General features: G+C 40.0%; 1 protein-coding gene and 1 non-coding gene across 9 annotated transcripts in view; both read left to right on the forward strand.

Annotated features, from left to right (window-relative positions):
* Positions 1–16,877, forward strand: part of ACSM3 (acyl-CoA synthetase medium chain family member 3) — a 55,169-nt gene that overhangs the window by 37,359 nt on the left and 933 nt on the right. For 5 of the 8 annotated variants that reach the window (XM_073015217.1, XM_007987345.3, XM_007987334.3 and 2 more), the window contains 9 exons: positions 212–322; positions 1,126–1,269; positions 1,386–1,542; positions 2,118–2,197; positions 5,374–5,497; positions 6,785–6,865; positions 11,256–11,357; positions 12,676–12,803; positions 12,911–13,010. In XM_073015217.1, coding sequence (XP_072871318.1) covers positions 212–322; positions 1,126–1,269; positions 1,386–1,542; positions 2,118–2,197; positions 5,374–5,497; positions 6,785–6,865; positions 11,256–11,357; positions 12,676–12,803; positions 12,911–13,010 — 1,027 coding nt within the window. Of the gene's footprint in view, positions 1–211; positions 323–1,125; positions 1,270–1,385; positions 1,543–2,117; positions 2,198–5,373; positions 5,498–6,784; positions 6,866–11,255; positions 11,358–12,675; positions 12,804–12,910; positions 13,011–16,630; positions 16,864–16,877 lie in introns of those variants that run through there. The other 3 variants (XM_073015219.1, XM_007987363.3, XM_073015220.1) reach the window with 2 other exon arrangements.
* Positions 4,901–5,007, forward strand: LOC119621224 (U6 spliceosomal RNA). The gene has a single exon (XR_005237794.1). It is a non-coding gene; the product is annotated as a U6 spliceosomal RNA (small nuclear RNA).

Here is a 16,877-nt window from a genome sequence, read left to right on the forward strand (position 1 = left end):
TGTGTAGAAGTCTGATTATCCTTTGGAACTAAAAGGTTTTCTTTCTCTTTAACTGGAATTCTTTCTTCCCTGGATGGATGGTTAGATCTTGTTCAATGTTATCGTCTACTATATCCAGAGAGTCTATATATGTAGACTCCCTTGTGGGAAACAGAAAAACCATCCTTTCATAGTTGGCAAACCCTTTTTTTTTTTTTTTTTTTTGAGCCAGAGTCTTGCTCTGTCACCCAGGCTGGAGTACAGTGGCTCGATCATGGCTCACTGCAACCTCCACCTCCCAGGTTCAAGCAATTCTCAGCCTCCTGAATAGCTGGGATTACAGGTACGTGTCACTGTTCCTGGCTAATTTTTGTATTTTCAGTAGAGACAGGGTTTCGCCATTTTGGCCAGACTGGTCTCGAACTCCTGACCTCAGGTGATTCACCCGCCTCAGCCTCCCAAAGTGCTGGGATTACAGGCGTGAGCCACCATGCCCACCCTCAGCAAACATTTTCTGTAAAAGGGACAGAGAATAAATACGTAAGGCCTTGCAGTTCATTTAGTCAGTCTCATCACAACTACTCGACTCTGCCATTGCAGTGTGAAAGCAACCACAGATAATACATCAATGAATAGGCAATAACATTTTACTTACAGAAACAAGAGGCAGGTCAGATTTTGCCAGTAGGCTGTAGTTCGTTGGCCCATCAGTACCCATGACTTTTACTAACATGTATTGTATTAACATGCCCATTTTTAAAAATCACATTTTAAAGCATCCATAGGGGAGGGAAAGGGAAAATCCTTCCTTATCCATGATTGCAAGATCACAGACTCCTCACTCTGCTGAAGGTATGATAAAAATCTCAAGTTTTAAAAATGCTTCAATCCTTCTTGATCGTAGAATAAAAAGCTAGGAAAGCAGCTATTACAAATGGGCTTTTGATGACAAAGTTGAGTTTTGATTCTAGAAAGCCCCAAAAGGATAGAGAAAGTGATGGCTTTTACCCTGTAATTCAGGCTAACCCACTGGCACCTGATTCACGACATGAAGAGGTTCAAGTGGATAGCTTCTCAAAATGTTTCAGTGGTAACAGTCTATGATGCTGTGTTTAACATGCAGTCACTGTAGTTTCTCCTTTGCAGATGTGCCAGTGACAGCCACACCTGTGTGAAGACAAAACACAATGAGATCATGGCCATGTTCTTTACCAGTGGAACAACTGGATATCCGAAAATGACTGCACACACCCACAGCAGTTTTGGCTTAGGATTATCTGTAAATGGAAGGTATACTTCCACAGAAGTGCAGCTTAAAGTGTCAAAACTGCAAAGATGATGACTTATGTACTGGTCTTTTATATTTACTTTCCTATGTACATCAGGGCTACTCTTTGTTTTCCCAGGTTCTGGCTAGATTTAACACCCTCAGATGTGATGTGGAATACCTCAGATACGGGCTGGGCAAAGTCTGCCTGGAGTAGTGTTTTTTCTCCATGGATCCAGGGAGCATGTGTATTCACACACCATTTACCCCGTTTTGAGCCAACTTCTGTCTTGCAAGTAAGCCAAAGCACAGGGAAGTCAATATTTAGAAATGCATTAAGCAGTATGGCTGACAGAACTGGTGAATAAAGCAACTTGCAGAGATCAGAGTAGACAATATGATTTAAGATGTGTCACATCCAGAAAGTCAATAAGCCTGAAAAGATACAGTCGGCCCCCTCTGTATCTACAGGTTCTGCAGCCTCTGATTCTGCCAGCCACCTATTGAAAATATTTGGGGAGAAAAACAAAAAAACAAAATACAACAATTAAAAAGATGCAAATAAAAAATACCATGTAACAAATATATACATAGCATTTACATTGTTTTAGGCAGTATAAATAATCTAGAGATTTACAGTTTATGGGAGGATATGCACAGGTTATATGCAAATACCACACAATTTTATATAAGGAACTTAAGCATTCCTGGAACCAATCCTGCAGACACTGAGGGATGATTCTACAAGAAAAGGTAAGAATGCATTTACATTAACATAAACAATGTTTAAATTGTGCTGCGCCAACCAAAGACATTTAAGCACTTATTAAAGTTGTAGTAAGACCAAGAGTTTGCTTTTTCTAAATTGCAGACACTCTCCGAGTACCCCATTACAGTCTTCTGTTCAGCAGCAACTGTATACCGAATGCTTGTACAGAATGATATGGCCAGGTAAGAAATGTTAGTAAATAGGCATTTAGTGGGCGGAGGAGAGAAGAGGAAGCTATAAAATAAAAGATCTTTCTGCCTGAAACACAGTTCCAAGCCAGCAGACACAGGATTTAGCAATCTCTCCTCTTCCTCTTTCTCCTTCTTGCCTGCATTCTGTAAATGATAATTACTGTGTCCAGGGCAGGCTCCCCCAAACAAGAAGAAAATGAGGGTTCAGCTACATCTATAGCTCTAAGCCCAGTGGTTATGGGTAAGAAGATGGTAAATTTTTTGGATGATGGCTTTCTTTGGGCTGAGAAAATAGAGAACTTGCTTCTATTTGGAACCTTATCCCAGCAGATAGAAAAGAGGATTCAAATGCTGATTCCATTTGAAATGGTGCATTGGTAATCTGAAAAGAAAAACAACCCCTGTTTCTCTTTGTTTTGTTTATGTGTTTGTTTTTTGTTTTATTTCAGTAGGGTTTTGGGGAACAGGTAGCGTTTGGTTACATAAATAAGTTCTTTAGTGGTGATTTCTGAGATTTTGGTGCACCCATCATGCAAGCAGTACACACTGTACCCAATGTGTAGTCTTTTATCCCTCACCCACCTCCCACCCTTTTCCCAGAGTCCCCACAGTCCATTATATCATTCTTATGCTTTTGCATCCTCATAACTCAGCTCCCAGCAACCACTGTTTTACTATATTCACAACACTCAATACTCCTGGTCTCCAGATGTAAGGGATCTTTTCCCACACATTGACCAATGCTCCAACATCAATATGACATTATCTCCCTGGAGGCAGCATCATATCCCACAGGTTAATGACTCAGTCCCACAAGACTGTTTCCCATTTCAAATGGTAATCACAAGTCCAGGCTGTCAGCTGCGCATGTGACCAAATGGCTATAAATCGGAGGTTCCCATGACCCTTCCTTGGGTTTAGTAATTTGTCATGATGGCTCACAGAATGCAGGAACACACTTACTTACATTTCCCGGCTTATTATAAAAGATATGATAAAAGTTACAGATGAATAGCTAGCCAGATGAAAAGGTACATAGGGTGAGGTCCACAAGGTCCCAAGTGCAGCAGCTTCTATCCCTGCGGAGTGGGGGTGCACTACCTTTCCGGCACGTGGTGCTCTCCAAACCTCATATTTCAGGGATTTTTTTTGGAGGCTCCATTATGTAGGCATGATTGATTATTAAGTCAATCTCCAGCTCCTCTCCTTTCCCTGAAGAATGGGGGTGAGGCTGAAAGTGCCAAGCTTCTATTCCTGGCTTGGCCTTTCTGGTGACCAACCCCTATATGGGAGCCCCATTGAGAGTCACCTCATGAGAACAAAAGACAATTCTATCACCCAGGAAATTCCATGGAATTTAGAAGCTCTGTGTCAGGAACTCCAGTCAAAGGCAAAATATTAGAACAAAACATACTCCTAGCACACCCATCACTTGGGAAATTACAAAGGTTTTAGACGCTCTGGGCCAGGAACCCAGGAGGAAGACCCAGTACAGGTTGAGTATCCCTTATCCAAAATGCTTGAGACCAGAAGTCTTGGATTTCAGATTGTTTTGGATTTTGGAATATTTGCATTACACTGGTTGGGCTGCCCTAATCCAAAAACATGAAACCTGAAATCCTCCAATGAGTATTTCCTTTGAGCATCATGTCGGTGCTAAAAAAGTTTCAGATGTTGGAGCACTTTGGATTTAGAATTTTTAGATTAAAGATACTCAACATCTATGTATTTCTTGTTATAGCACATATCACGGGTAAATATATTTAAATTGATGTTATTTAATTATCGAATAGGAAATAATTCACCTGCCTTAAAAGTCAAAAGGTATAAAAAAAATACACAGTGAAAGGGCTTGCTTCAAACCTTGTCCCCAGTGACCCAGTCCTCTTCCATGGAGGCAAACTGAGTTTCCAGTTTCTTGTCTATGCTCCCTGAAAATACACAAATACACATGTGTTCTCCCCTTCTCTATTTTTCTTTTTTCTTTCTTTTTTTTTTTTTTTTGAGACAGAGTCTTGCTCTGTCGCCCAGGCTGGAGTGCAGTGGCACAATCTCAGCTCACTGCAACCTCTGCCTCCTGTTCAAGCAATTCTCCTGCCTCAGCCTCCTGAGCATCTAGGATTACAGGTGTGCACAACCATGCCTGGCTACTTTTTGTATTTTTGGTGGAGATGGGGTTCTGCCATGTTGACCAGGCAGGTCTCGAACTCCTGACATCAGGTGATCCACCCACCTCTGCCTCCCAAAGTGCTGGGATTACAGATGTGAGCCACCACACCTGGCCTCCCCTTCTCTGTTATAAACATAAATGGGATCACAAGATTCACACAGTTCTGCACCTTGCTTTTTTCCCCTAACAATACATTCTGGCACTGTGTTGTACAATATGGTAGCCACTAACCACAGATAGTTATTTCAATATAAATATTAATTAAATAAAATTAAAAATTCAATTCCTCAGTTATACTAGTCCTGTTTCAAGTGTTCAATATTCATATAGGGCTAGCATATACTGTAGTGGGTACAGTAGATTACAGAGTACTTCCATCATGACAGAAAGTTCTATTGGACAGCACTGTCCAAGAGCTTCCTCATTTTTTATAACTGCATAGTATTCCATTGTATAACTATCCCACCATCAGTTTAACCAAACAACTGGTAACCTTTTCATTGCTGATTTAAAGTGTTATCACGGTGCTCACTTCAGCAGCACATACTCTAAGATTGGAATGATACAGAGCAGATTACCATGGCCTCTGCATAAGGATGACATGCAAATTTTTGAAGCAGTCCATGAAAACATAAAAATGAAAACAAAATAAAAGAGAATGTTATTATGGGGTACCTTCCCTAAGAACAGAATGACTTTCTTTGTAATAAATTATACCTCCACTCCAAAAAGGGGGGTGAAGAAAAACTAGTATTTGGGATGTTCTAATATCATTCTATGATATTAGAATGATTTATCTTTTAATATTTTTATTTTTAATTTGTGTAGGTGCATAGTAGATGTATATATTTATGGGGTAAAATGGTTTGTTTTGTGCTAGGGAGAGGAATTAAAAAGCAACTAAAACATTTTATATTGAAGTTCGTAAGAAATAATCCTAATTTTCACTTCTCTCCATTTTTCCTCCTAAATCTAACTTATCTGGTTTTCTGAGAAGCCGTAAGTTTAAAAGCTTAAAGCACTGTGTAAGTGCTGGGGAACCAATCACCCCTGACGTGACTGAAAAATGGAGAAACAAGACGGGCCTAGATATCTACGAAGGATATGGACAGACTGAAACGGTACCTGACCTCACTGAAAAGACATAGCTGGACTCCATTTAGTCGGATGAATAAAAACCAAAGTGTCCACTGTCTCCTTACGATTATTTGAGGGATAAGAGTTGAGTGGTTAGAAAATGTTTAAAAAACAATGCTTGCAAGAACCTAATTGCAAAAAAGCTCTGTTAACAGATAGCTGTTTAAATAGCCATTCACTGACAAACACCACTGTTAATGGATCAGAGTAAGGGCAATTACAATTTTTTTTAAATGAAATAATACTGGATCTACTGAAAGAAAGAATTCCTCCCAATGTGATAGGGAAGTATCTTATTTAGAGCTGCCTCGAAACAGAAAATGCTGAGCTCCTTGCTGCCTGAAATATTAAGAGTTTGCTGGACAACAACTTAGCAACAATACTCTAAAAAGGATTTTTTTTTTTTTTTTTTTTTTGAGACGGAGTCTCGCTCTGTCGCCCAGGCTGGAGTGCAGTGGCCGGATCTCAGCTCACTGCAAGCTGCGCCTCCCGGGTTTACGCCATTTTCCTGCCTCAGCCTCCCGAGTAGCTGGGACTACAGGCGCCCACCACCTCACCCGGCTAGTTTTTTGTATTTTTTTTTAGTAGAGAAGGGGTTTCACCATGTTAGCCAGGATGGTCTCAATCTCCTGACCTCGTGATCCTTCCGTCTCGGCCTCCCAAAGTGCTGGGATTACAGCCTTGAGCCACCGCGCCCGGCCTAAAAAGGAATTTTTAAAGAGCTCATAGAGATAAGGAATAAGAAATTCTAGAGGAAATGAATGAAATAAGAACAAAAAAATGAAATAATAAATAATGAAATGAGAAAAAAGAACAACAGTGGTTATTTTGTGCAAGAGGGAGGAGTAAGATGAAATAGATAAGAGAAAGGTTGAAAAAACTTTTCACAATGTGTCTTTATAATGCTTCAATTTATGAACCATGATAATGTATCACCTGGTAAAAAATGAAAATATCAAAAATAAACAAAAATTGAAAAATTCATGAACTAGAAATAGCATAGCAAGTATCATGCTAATACAAATGCAAATGTTAGCATACTCATGTTTTGATAAATATGGATATATGAGTAATTATTGTGATAACTATATTTTATACATATGCATGTATTTATATGTTGTTTATCACTACATTCCATGAGAGTATAGTGTTCATTTTGAGCTTAGTTCATAGTAAGTGTTCAATAAATAATTTGTTGAATGAATGCATGGTAGATGAATAAATTTTAAGTGACTTGTAATGTTATCTTACTTTTTCTTCTTCTTAACTAGGTGCTAATCTGTGGAAATTTTAAGGGAATGAAAATTAAACCTGGCTCAATGGGAAAACCTTCTCCTGCTTTTGATGTTAAGGTTTGCACATCCCCTTCCAGAAGAATGCTTAACAACCCAATCTGTACACTATCTACCTACCGCTTACCCCCCATATAAACTCTCTTCGTTATGGTGGTGATTCCATTTTACTTCCATGATACTTTAATTTTTATTAATAGATGAAAATGAGTTAGAAATGTTAGCTTATTGGTCTCCATTATTTTGCAAATACCTATATTGTACTATACAGTTCTAAGCATTTAATTAATGTTAACCCATTAGGCTGGACGCAGTGGCTCACGCCTTTAATCCCAACACTTTGGGAGGCCAAGGCAGGAGCATCGCTTGAGCCCAGGAGTTCAAGAACAGCCTGGGCAACAATGTGAGACTTTGTCTCTACAAAAAAAATATAAAAAACTAGCCAGGTGTGGTAGTATGTGCCTGTGGTCCCAGCTACTCAGAAGGCTGAGACGGGAGGATTGCTTGAGTCTGGGAGCTTGGGGCTGCAGTGAGCCATGATCACACTACTGCACTCCAACCTGGGCCACAGAGCAAGACTTTGTCTCTAAATAAATAAATATTAACCCATTGAATTTCCAGAAGAAACCCTATGAGAAGCATACTAATATTAGAACCATTTTACAAATGAGGCACAAAGAGGTAAAAGAACTTACCAGAGGTCACACCGCTAATAGCTGCTAGAGTGGAGCTTCAATCCCAAAGAGTCTGGTTCCAATATCTGCACTCTAAACCACAACACAACACTGTCCTCTCAGGCGAGGTAGGTCAAGACTTTCTGAGGAGGTCAACTAGGCCCAAAGAGGCTTCAGTTTACAGTGGCTGCAGCACTTTCCCTCTCTGCTCCCAAGCCTGCCTGGCCATTTCCAGTCTTTCTGTATCCACTGCCATTGCTACCACCCGATGCCTAGGAGGCATTCCAATTCCCCATCAGCAAACTTTATATAGGATTAAAATTGTTCTCTGATCAACCCAGCTTCAAAGCTGGGTGTAGCCAAAGGAACTTACACTAATTTAGATACTCCTCAACTTATGGTAGGGTTATGTCCCAAAATAAAGTCATCATAAGTTGAAAACATCCTAAGTCACAAATGCATGGCTGACTGGGAACTGTGACTTACTGTTGCTGCCCAGCATCTAGAGAGAAGGACGGTTTCAACTGAATGGTTATCTCTTTCACACCATTGTAAAGTTGGGAAATAGTAGGTTCAACCCATCTTAATTCAGAGACCCATCTGTATGTTAAGAGAGAGCAAAAGCAGCAAAAATATGGATGAATTAACAGAGTACAGCTCTTAAATAGATGTTCCCCAAGCTTATTTGATCATAAACGTCATATGGATATGTATTAAAAATACTAATTATCAGGCCCCTGGAGAGACCAATTCAATAGATTTGGAGTGGGACTCTGGAATCTGAAATCTTGTGATTTTAACAAGCACCTCCAGGTCGTTTTTAGGATCAAGTAAGTTTGAGAGAGTTTAGATGAACTTCATTGCTGTTGTAACTCTTTATAGAATAAACCCGATCCTGGGTCCTTTCTCTCACTTTAACCTTGCTATGGGAACCTTGTCTCAAGATAGGATAGCCTAGTGGTTCAGCTGTATCTCTGCTATTCACTAGCTGAGTGTCTGTGGGTACATTGTTAAAGCTCTCTAAGTTCCAGTTTCCTAATTTGTAAAGTTGGGACTAGAGGGACCAACCTGTCTGTTTGCCTGGGACTTATCTGGTTTTAGCACTTAAGGCAATACATCATGAAGAACCAATCCCCCACAACCCCTCAGTACTTCAGTCCCCAGATGGTTGGTAACCCAAATAATAACAGAACTGATTTCATAGGTTTCTTGTGATGATTAAAGGAGACAATATGTTTAAAGAGCATATCAGAATGCTTAGTATGTAATGAAGATCCAAAAGATGGGTGCTGTTATTTACCTCTCCCTCACATTCCTCTTTGAAAAGCTTCTCTAAGAAAAATTGGTAGGAGAGCCCTAGTTGCATTCCATAAACAGGCTTAACAATAGTTTGTTGGTTAACAGGCTACCTTAGGTTGAAGAAAGAAATATTGATAATTAAGTTACAGGGAAGTTGATATGTAACACAGCAATGTTCTTTTTCTTCCTCCCTTAATAGCAATTCCCAATACGCATGGCTATCAGGGTCTTACAGGCACAGCTGTACTCACAGTGATCCCAACTGCAAGGTACCCCCACCTGTTCCACATTAAGTTGAGCCCAGTGGTTTTCTAGAGCAGCTATCTTTGAATGCAAATATGATGAGGCTGAAAGGAAAACAGAACTCTGCCTGCATCCCCACTCATTTTTAACTCTTTCCATGGGCCATTATTACTGGGCTTCTTGTTCCTTAGCTAAGAGCATCTGCAGTAACATTCTGGCATCTGGGGATGTGTTCCAACAAGGTGAATATTCCTACAGCTTCAAAGCCCAACCTTTATGCTCTTCTTTGTTTGCTTTTAAATATGCATAATTTTCATGTTTAAACATTTTAAGACCCTATGAACAATGAGAAACATGATTCTCCCCAGACACAGAAGATTTTTTTCTATATTCCCATCTATTAAAATCTGTGATAAGTAACTGGAACTTTTAAAATACTTTCTTTCCGTCAATAATTCCTTCATACCTGGAACCACATATTTCTTTAGATCACTGGGTGAGAATTTATATTTTTATTTACAAGAGCTTAAAGAGAAGTTTTTACACTTAGAATTCCTTTGCCATTTAAGTTTCTCATTCAGCACATAAGCCCCTTTCCTTTTGGAAAGTGCTAGATAAGTATTATACTTATTCTCCATGCAGGCCACACCTCAGGTTTGAAGGTATCTGGAGAACATATATAAAAGCAGAATTTTGATACTTAGAAACAGCTAAAAGTCATTTAGAGCAAATTCTGATATATAAAATCAGCAATCAACTTGAGAAATGCTAATCTGATTTTTAAAAATTGGATTAAACTCTCTAGAGGCATTGCACAGAGGAATGTAATGATTAAAAGCATATGACCTGGAGTGTAAGTGGTGAGATTTGGATTCCAGCTCAATCATGCACAGTGTTAAACTCTCTGCACCTCAGTTTCCTCATGTGTAAAATGGGCATAAAAGTTCTAACCATATAGGGCTACAGTAAGGAATAGGTACATGTAAAGTACTTAAAGTTTTAGCATTGATTACTGAGCATGTAGTAAGTACTTAATAAATGCTAGTTACTGTTAGACACTTCAGGGAATGATGAGGATTGGAGAGAGGGTAAGAGAGCAAGGCTGTGGCTTACTCAGCATTGTCAACCAGATAATATTCCCCTTTTCCTGTTTACTTGTATTGGGCTTCTGAAGTAAGGTTCTGTAGGTTCCACAGCTAAACAAAGTTTGAAAACCAGTAATGAAGATATTTATTTATCAAGAGGAAAAGATAATCAAGACCTAGTACTAAATGATAAAAACAGGTTGACAAAACTGTATATTACAAAGCAATCCTGTTTTTCTTTTTTTTTTTTTTTGAAATGGAGTTTCACTCGTTGCCCAGGCTGGAGTGCAATGGCATGATCTTGGCTCACTGCAACCTCCCCCTCCCGGGTTCAAGCAGTTCTCCTGCTCAGCCTCCCAAGTGGCTGGGATTACAGGTGCCCGCTACCACGCCTGGCTAATTTTTCTATTTTTAGTAGAGATGAGGTTTCACCATGTTGGTCAGGCTGGTCTTGAACTCCTGATCTCAGGCAATCCACTCACCTCAGCCTTCCAAAATGCTGGGATTACAGGTATGAGCCACCGCTCCTAGCCAGCAATCCTATTTTTGTATTTGTCTATATTGTCTCAAAGGATATTACCAAAATGAGATTATTGCTGGATGGCAAAATTAAAAAAAAAATTTATCCTTCTTTCACATGTTCGTAACCTGTATTTAATATTTTATGCAATAAGAATTTAAATAAATATATTTCTCTTAGGAATTTAAAGTATATTTAAAATGTTTTTTGGGCCAGGTACAGTGGCTCATGCCTATAATCCCAGCACTTTGGGAGGCCAAGGCTGGAGTATCACTTGAAACTGGGAACCAGCCTGGGAAACATAACAAGACCCTCATCCCTACAAAAAATAAAAATAAACATTAGCTGAACATAATGGCATGTGCTTATAGCCCCAGCTACTTGAGAAGCTGAGGTGTGAGGACTGTTTGAGACCAGGAGTTTGACGCTGCAGTGAGTTATAAGCTATGATTGCACCACTGCACTCCAGCCTGGGTAACAAAGTGAGACCTTGTCTCATACACACAAAAATTTTTTTTTAAGGCTTCATTTTTAAATGGCAAAAGCCAAAACAAACCTTGCAAAGTTAATATTTAAGCTGTGACATTAAACAAAAATTTCCTTGAATAAATCGTTCTATTTTATCCTAGATTGTAGATGTAAATGGCAATGTTCTACCTCCTGGACAAGAAGGAGATATTGGCATTCAAGTTCTACCTAACCGACCATTTGGCCTTTTTGCTCATTATGTAGTAAGTGACTTACTAAATAATCTCTTATTTTCTATTTTATTTCTCAAGTGCTTGGTAACGATCCCTGTTTGCCACAAAACATACCTAGGATAGATACTTGACCCTTTCTTGACAGATTGGTTGTCCTGAATAGTAATCCCAAAGACAAGAAATTGAAGAAATACCCAAATTCTTGCTGAAGAAAAGCATGCTGGTCTCCTGAGGCTAGATCACTGTTCCAGGTCCATGAAGGCAAGAGGAAGGGACCCTAGAAAGAAGATGGCCTCTTATCATCCCATGATCCTCTCAATTATCAAACAAAAGCCGCTCATTTTCCTGAAATCCAAGTAGTGCTCTTTCTTTTCAGGAAGAGTGAGAGGGACAGGGGATGTGGGGGTGGTGGGATTAAGCAAATGTCTTTCACGAGAGGCTTTCTAAGCTCCTTACTGTTTGCAAGAATATTTTCATCTCTAATCACGGCATACAAATTAGAGCAAAGTCTCTATCATATAATAAAAGATCCAGATGCTACTTGCCCATGTATTTTATATAATTTAACAGTATCTTGTTCATTTTTCTTATGTCAGACTTGCAGAACCAGTTCTATTATTGTGTAAAACAAAACAAAACACAAAAACAAAACAAACCTGTCTGCTCTTTATTAGGTGTCAGTGCTTTCTTTTGACTCTGAGTATTTACTTCTGTCTTTTCCTTCCAGCATTATATATTAATCAGTTAGCAAAAGACTTAATTTAGTTTACTCCTCTGACTCCTGCAATATTTATTTTGTAATCTGTCTAAGAAAAATCTTAAAATGGAAACATGCCTAATCTTTGTAACTGTAGTTTACCTTTCTTCTGTTGGACTAGCTCCATGCTGGAATTTCATCCTTATTTTCACACTCTATCTCTTCCTAACTCTAATGCTTCTCAAAGGAGCCAAACTTTTCTGCTTCCTTGAACATTTAAAAATCCAACTGAGGGCCGGTGGCTCATGCCTGTAGTCTCAGCACTTTGGGAGGCCGAGGTGGGCGGATCACTTGAGGTAAGGAGTTTAACACCAGCCTGGTCAACATGGGGAAACTCCATCTCTACGAAAATATACAAACATTAGCCAGGCGTGGTGGTGCACGTCTATAGTCCCAGCTACTTGGGAGGCTGAGGCAGGAGAATCGCTTGAACCCGGGAGGCAGAGGTTGCAGTGAGCCAAGATCGTACTACTGCACTCCAACCTGGGTGATAGAATGAGACTCTGTCTCGGGGAGAAAAAAAAAAAAAAAATTCCAGTTGACCAGAGGAGTTGGATTCACAATAATAACAAAATGCTATTTGCTTTGCAGGATGATCCTTCAAAAACAGCTTCAACTCTACGAGGCAATTTCTATATCACTGGGGACAGAGGGTATATGGATGAAGATGGGTATTTTTGGTTTGTTGCAAGATCAGATGATATCATATTATCCTCTGGGTAATTTTCTTTTCCATATGTGCATATTGTCTGTGTTAACTGGTGATCAGTGTTCTAGAGTGAACCTGTCACTCACCTGTATATATTCCTGCCATGTGTGTTTCTAGTTATCGAATTGGACCATTTGAGGTAGAAAATGCCCTGAATGAACACCCTTCAGTTGCAGAGTCAGCTGTTGTCAGCAGCCCAGACCCCATCAGAGGAGAGGTAAAAGAACTGATTCATGTCAACTTTATAATTTGTTGGCAATTTAACACATACTTACGAACAGTAGCTCAATGAAACAGAATTAACCAAATGATTCATTCACTAAGTATGCAAGTCAGATAGAAATATGCTAGTCAGAAAGAACTGCAACAAAATAAGATTGAATTATGAGTTGTAGCTCTGATCCTAACAGACAAACAAACAAAATAAGGCTGAAAAGATGTACTAGAAAGAATTTGAATTCCTTCCATGGTGGACTAGGGCAAAGATGGTGTGAATGTCAGGCTCACACCAGGATGGGTTGACCGAAGTCAGCTGGATGGGATCAAGTTGTTACCCAGAAGGTCTGGAAACCAACAAGGTCCTGGTGTAGTGAGGGAGAATGGGCTGGCATCAGATGTTCGAAGTGGGAACCAGAGGCCAGAACTGAGGTGACCACAAGCAGTCTGGGTAGGTAAATAAGTCTCTACTTATTTCAGGAAATAAACTGTGAATAACACAAGAGTCCTGAAAGCCCATTCCTACTGGGGCTGACCACACAGTATTTTGGCTTAAAAGTACCATGCCAGGCAACCTCCTGTGTTTTGCCTGTGTGTCTACAACATGCCCCTAGGGTTTCTCTAGGCGAGTTACAAGTTCCCACAAGTATTTCTTCAATCCATGTCACTTCTAACACTGAACCCAAGTTTTAAAGATGATATTCATGTCAATACAAATCCAGAACTTTCTGTACCATATATTCAAGCTCCTTATCTCAAATCCTAGGTATAGGGCTTCAAGCACAGGGCACAGGGCAGAGTTAGAAGGTATCCAATCTCAGGGGATGAAATAGGTCCTCAAGTTTAAGGCAGGCTGGGCATGGTGGCTCACACCTGTAATCCTAGCACTTTGGGAGGCTGAGGTGGGTGGATCACCTGAGGTCAGGAGTTTGAGACTAGCCTGGTCAACATGGTGAAACCCTGTCTCCACTAAAAATACAAAAATTACCCAGGCATGGTGGCACATGCCTGTAATCCCTGCTACTTGGGAGGCTGAGGCAGGAGAATCACTTGGACCCAGGATGGGGAGGTTGCAGTGAGCCAAGATTGTGCCACTGCACTCCAGCCTGGGTAACAGAACGAGACTCCGTCTCAAAAAAAATAAAAATAAAAAATAAAAAAGTTTAAGGTAAAAATGGGAGATGTGCATGTTACAGTGGAGGGTGGATCTCCCCCAGGAATGATTCCCCTAACTGATCTTTGATGCCAGAAGATACCCTGTAAGTCCTCCTGGATGGCCCAAAGTTGTTCCAGATATAGCCCAGTGGCTGGGAATTGGTAGTTTGTCAAGGTGCTAGGATAACAATCGCTATTTACTGTGAAAGGATATATTCCAGGCAGCTAAGGACAGGGGAAACAGTCAGTGATTACTGGCTTGTCTCTTTGCTCTGAACACCACCGGCAAGGTTTCATGAGTCTTAGCTCTTCCTGTACGTCTCCCCTACCATCAGTCATCATCAGTTTTACCCACCTCAACAGGTGCTTACTTGGGACAGGATGGTAGCTGAGCCTTTCGGAACAGGGTTGGCTTGGCAGCCACCTGATGTCCTAGAATACAGTATAGGAAAGATCTGTAAGTGGGTTGTGGTCCCCTCACAGCTCTGGGGTCTTGGCATAGGGCTTGGAGTAGTCAGAGTGAGGGGGAAAGTGTGGCCAGTTTCCCAACAGTGGTGGGCTGCAGCATTTCCTGGTAGAAGATGTGAGTGGGTATCTCAAATGAGGTGTGCATGAACAAAACGGCCTTGTGCTCCATGCCTCCCTTTCTGCTGCCAGGCCTATTCTAGCTGGGTTAGGTCCTTCTCCAGGCTGGGTCTTGCCAGGCAGGGTAATTGGGTAGCAAGTTCCAGAATTGATTAAAAAGAATATTTGGATCTGAAATACCATTTTAACATTGGAATGTGAAATAAAGACTTGAGGAATATTTGTGTAGATCACTAGGTTCTTAAATTTTTGGGATCACATACCTCTTTGAGAATTTGAAGAAAACCACAGGCCACTGTTAAGACTTATGCGATGATGGAAATGTTCTATATTTGCACCATCCAATGTGATAGCCATGCAAGGCTATCAATCACTTGAAATGTGGCTGGTATGACTGAGAGTATTTAATCTTATTTAATTTTAATTGATTTAAATTGAAATAGCCACACGTGGCTAGTGGCTATCATATTGAATGGCAAAGCCATAGACTTTTCTCAGAAAAATACAAGATTTTGCATAGAATTTCAGAGAGATTTGAAGCCCACTTATGCATTCTGGGTTAAAAAATAAGACCCAAACTTCTTGTAATTCTACGACTACAACTAAGAGCTAATGTTTTTGATGACTATGTGCCAGGCATTATACATCTATGCTAATTCATTTAATCATCATAATCTCTTTTACAGAGAAGGAAACTGAGGCACAAAGAGATTACCTAACTTGTCCAACATTACATAACAAACTGTGACTTGAACCCAGCTGTTCTGACTTCAGAGTTCATACTCTTACCCATATTAGGTTGTTCCTTGTTAATTTAACATTTTCTGTAGTAATTTACAAAGATAAAGGAGACTTTATCCAAGTTGTAGGAATCGTCAATATGTGAACCAGTATTGCAGTTTTTAAAATAATTTGCCTTTGAATGACTCACTTATAACAAGCGTAATTTTTTAATTTGTAGAAATGTTAATGCAGCATTATAGAATTTTGACATTTTATAAAATGTCAAAAAATGAATGGAACAAAATTATATCCATAGACACAGACACAAGGGTTCACAACTGCCCCATGATACATGTAAATTAAAAATGTTCAAGTGTTGTTGTTATTTTTTCCTTTTTTTTTTCTTAGAGACAAAGTCTCACTCTGTTGCCCAGGCTGCTCTCGAACTCCTGGGCTCAAGCAGTCCTCCCACCTCTGCCTCCCAAATGTTAGGAGTACAGGCGTGACCCACTGCGCCTGGCCACAAGGGTTTCGGGTAAAGACAAAAATGGTTAATTGCTCATAAAATGTCAAATTGCCCACTAGTGAACAGTTTTCCATATGTGAAAAAATTATAACTTCAAGTCTGTTTCTCACCAAATGGCTGCCCTAATTTGTTTCACATAATTCCTTTTCAATCAAACCTTTACTCCTAGATCAAAGTGGATAGGAAATGTTGCCAGCTTATCTTTAAATAAGATTTCAGGCACTTTAAGTGCAGGATATTTAATTATAAAAACGCTTCAGGGGACTCTCCCAGAACTGTGCCTACAGGGAAGCATCATTCCATAGCCAGCTGTGAGCTGGTAATCTGGCTTTGGAGGTACCTACTGGTCGATGCACCTAGACTCATGCCTCTAGGGAAGGCAGTAAATGGCAGTCCTGGTAGTGCCCCAGGAGAAAAAAAGGACAAGACTCCAAATTTACCTTAAAGGGGGCTATAAGGGATGGCCTATCTTTCTGTCTTCTCCATTACAGGTCCAAAAACTAGGCAGAGTTTTCAAAACATTTCTAGGAAGGATAAAATTTGGAAAACAGGATTTGTAAGCATAAAGTAATAACGTCTTTCTTGGCTTCTACCAGTTAAAGGCCACCATGATTTCTACTCTTGTTCCTAAGGGCCATGGAAATGGATCAGAGCAACAAAAAAGTGGCTGCTGGAATCTTCACAGCCTTGTATAAAGACTGCATGTTCTCTGTGAACTGTTACCTTCAACAAAGACATGGCAAACTCGGCGTGACTACTGTTTATAAGTAATCCCCATGCTGAGGGCTAGGCTGGACCAGGCTGGGTTGTTATAGGGGTCCCAGAGGCTCTCCTGTATTAGGTACAGACCAGGAAATGTGTGAATTAACTGGTTGGCTT

Source organism: Chlorocebus sabaeus, chromosome 5 (genome assembly GCF_047675955.1).
Source record: "Chlorocebus sabaeus isolate Y175 chromosome 5, mChlSab1.0.hap1, whole genome shotgun sequence".
NCBI lineage: Eukaryota > Metazoa > Chordata > Mammalia > Primates > Cercopithecidae > Chlorocebus > Chlorocebus sabaeus.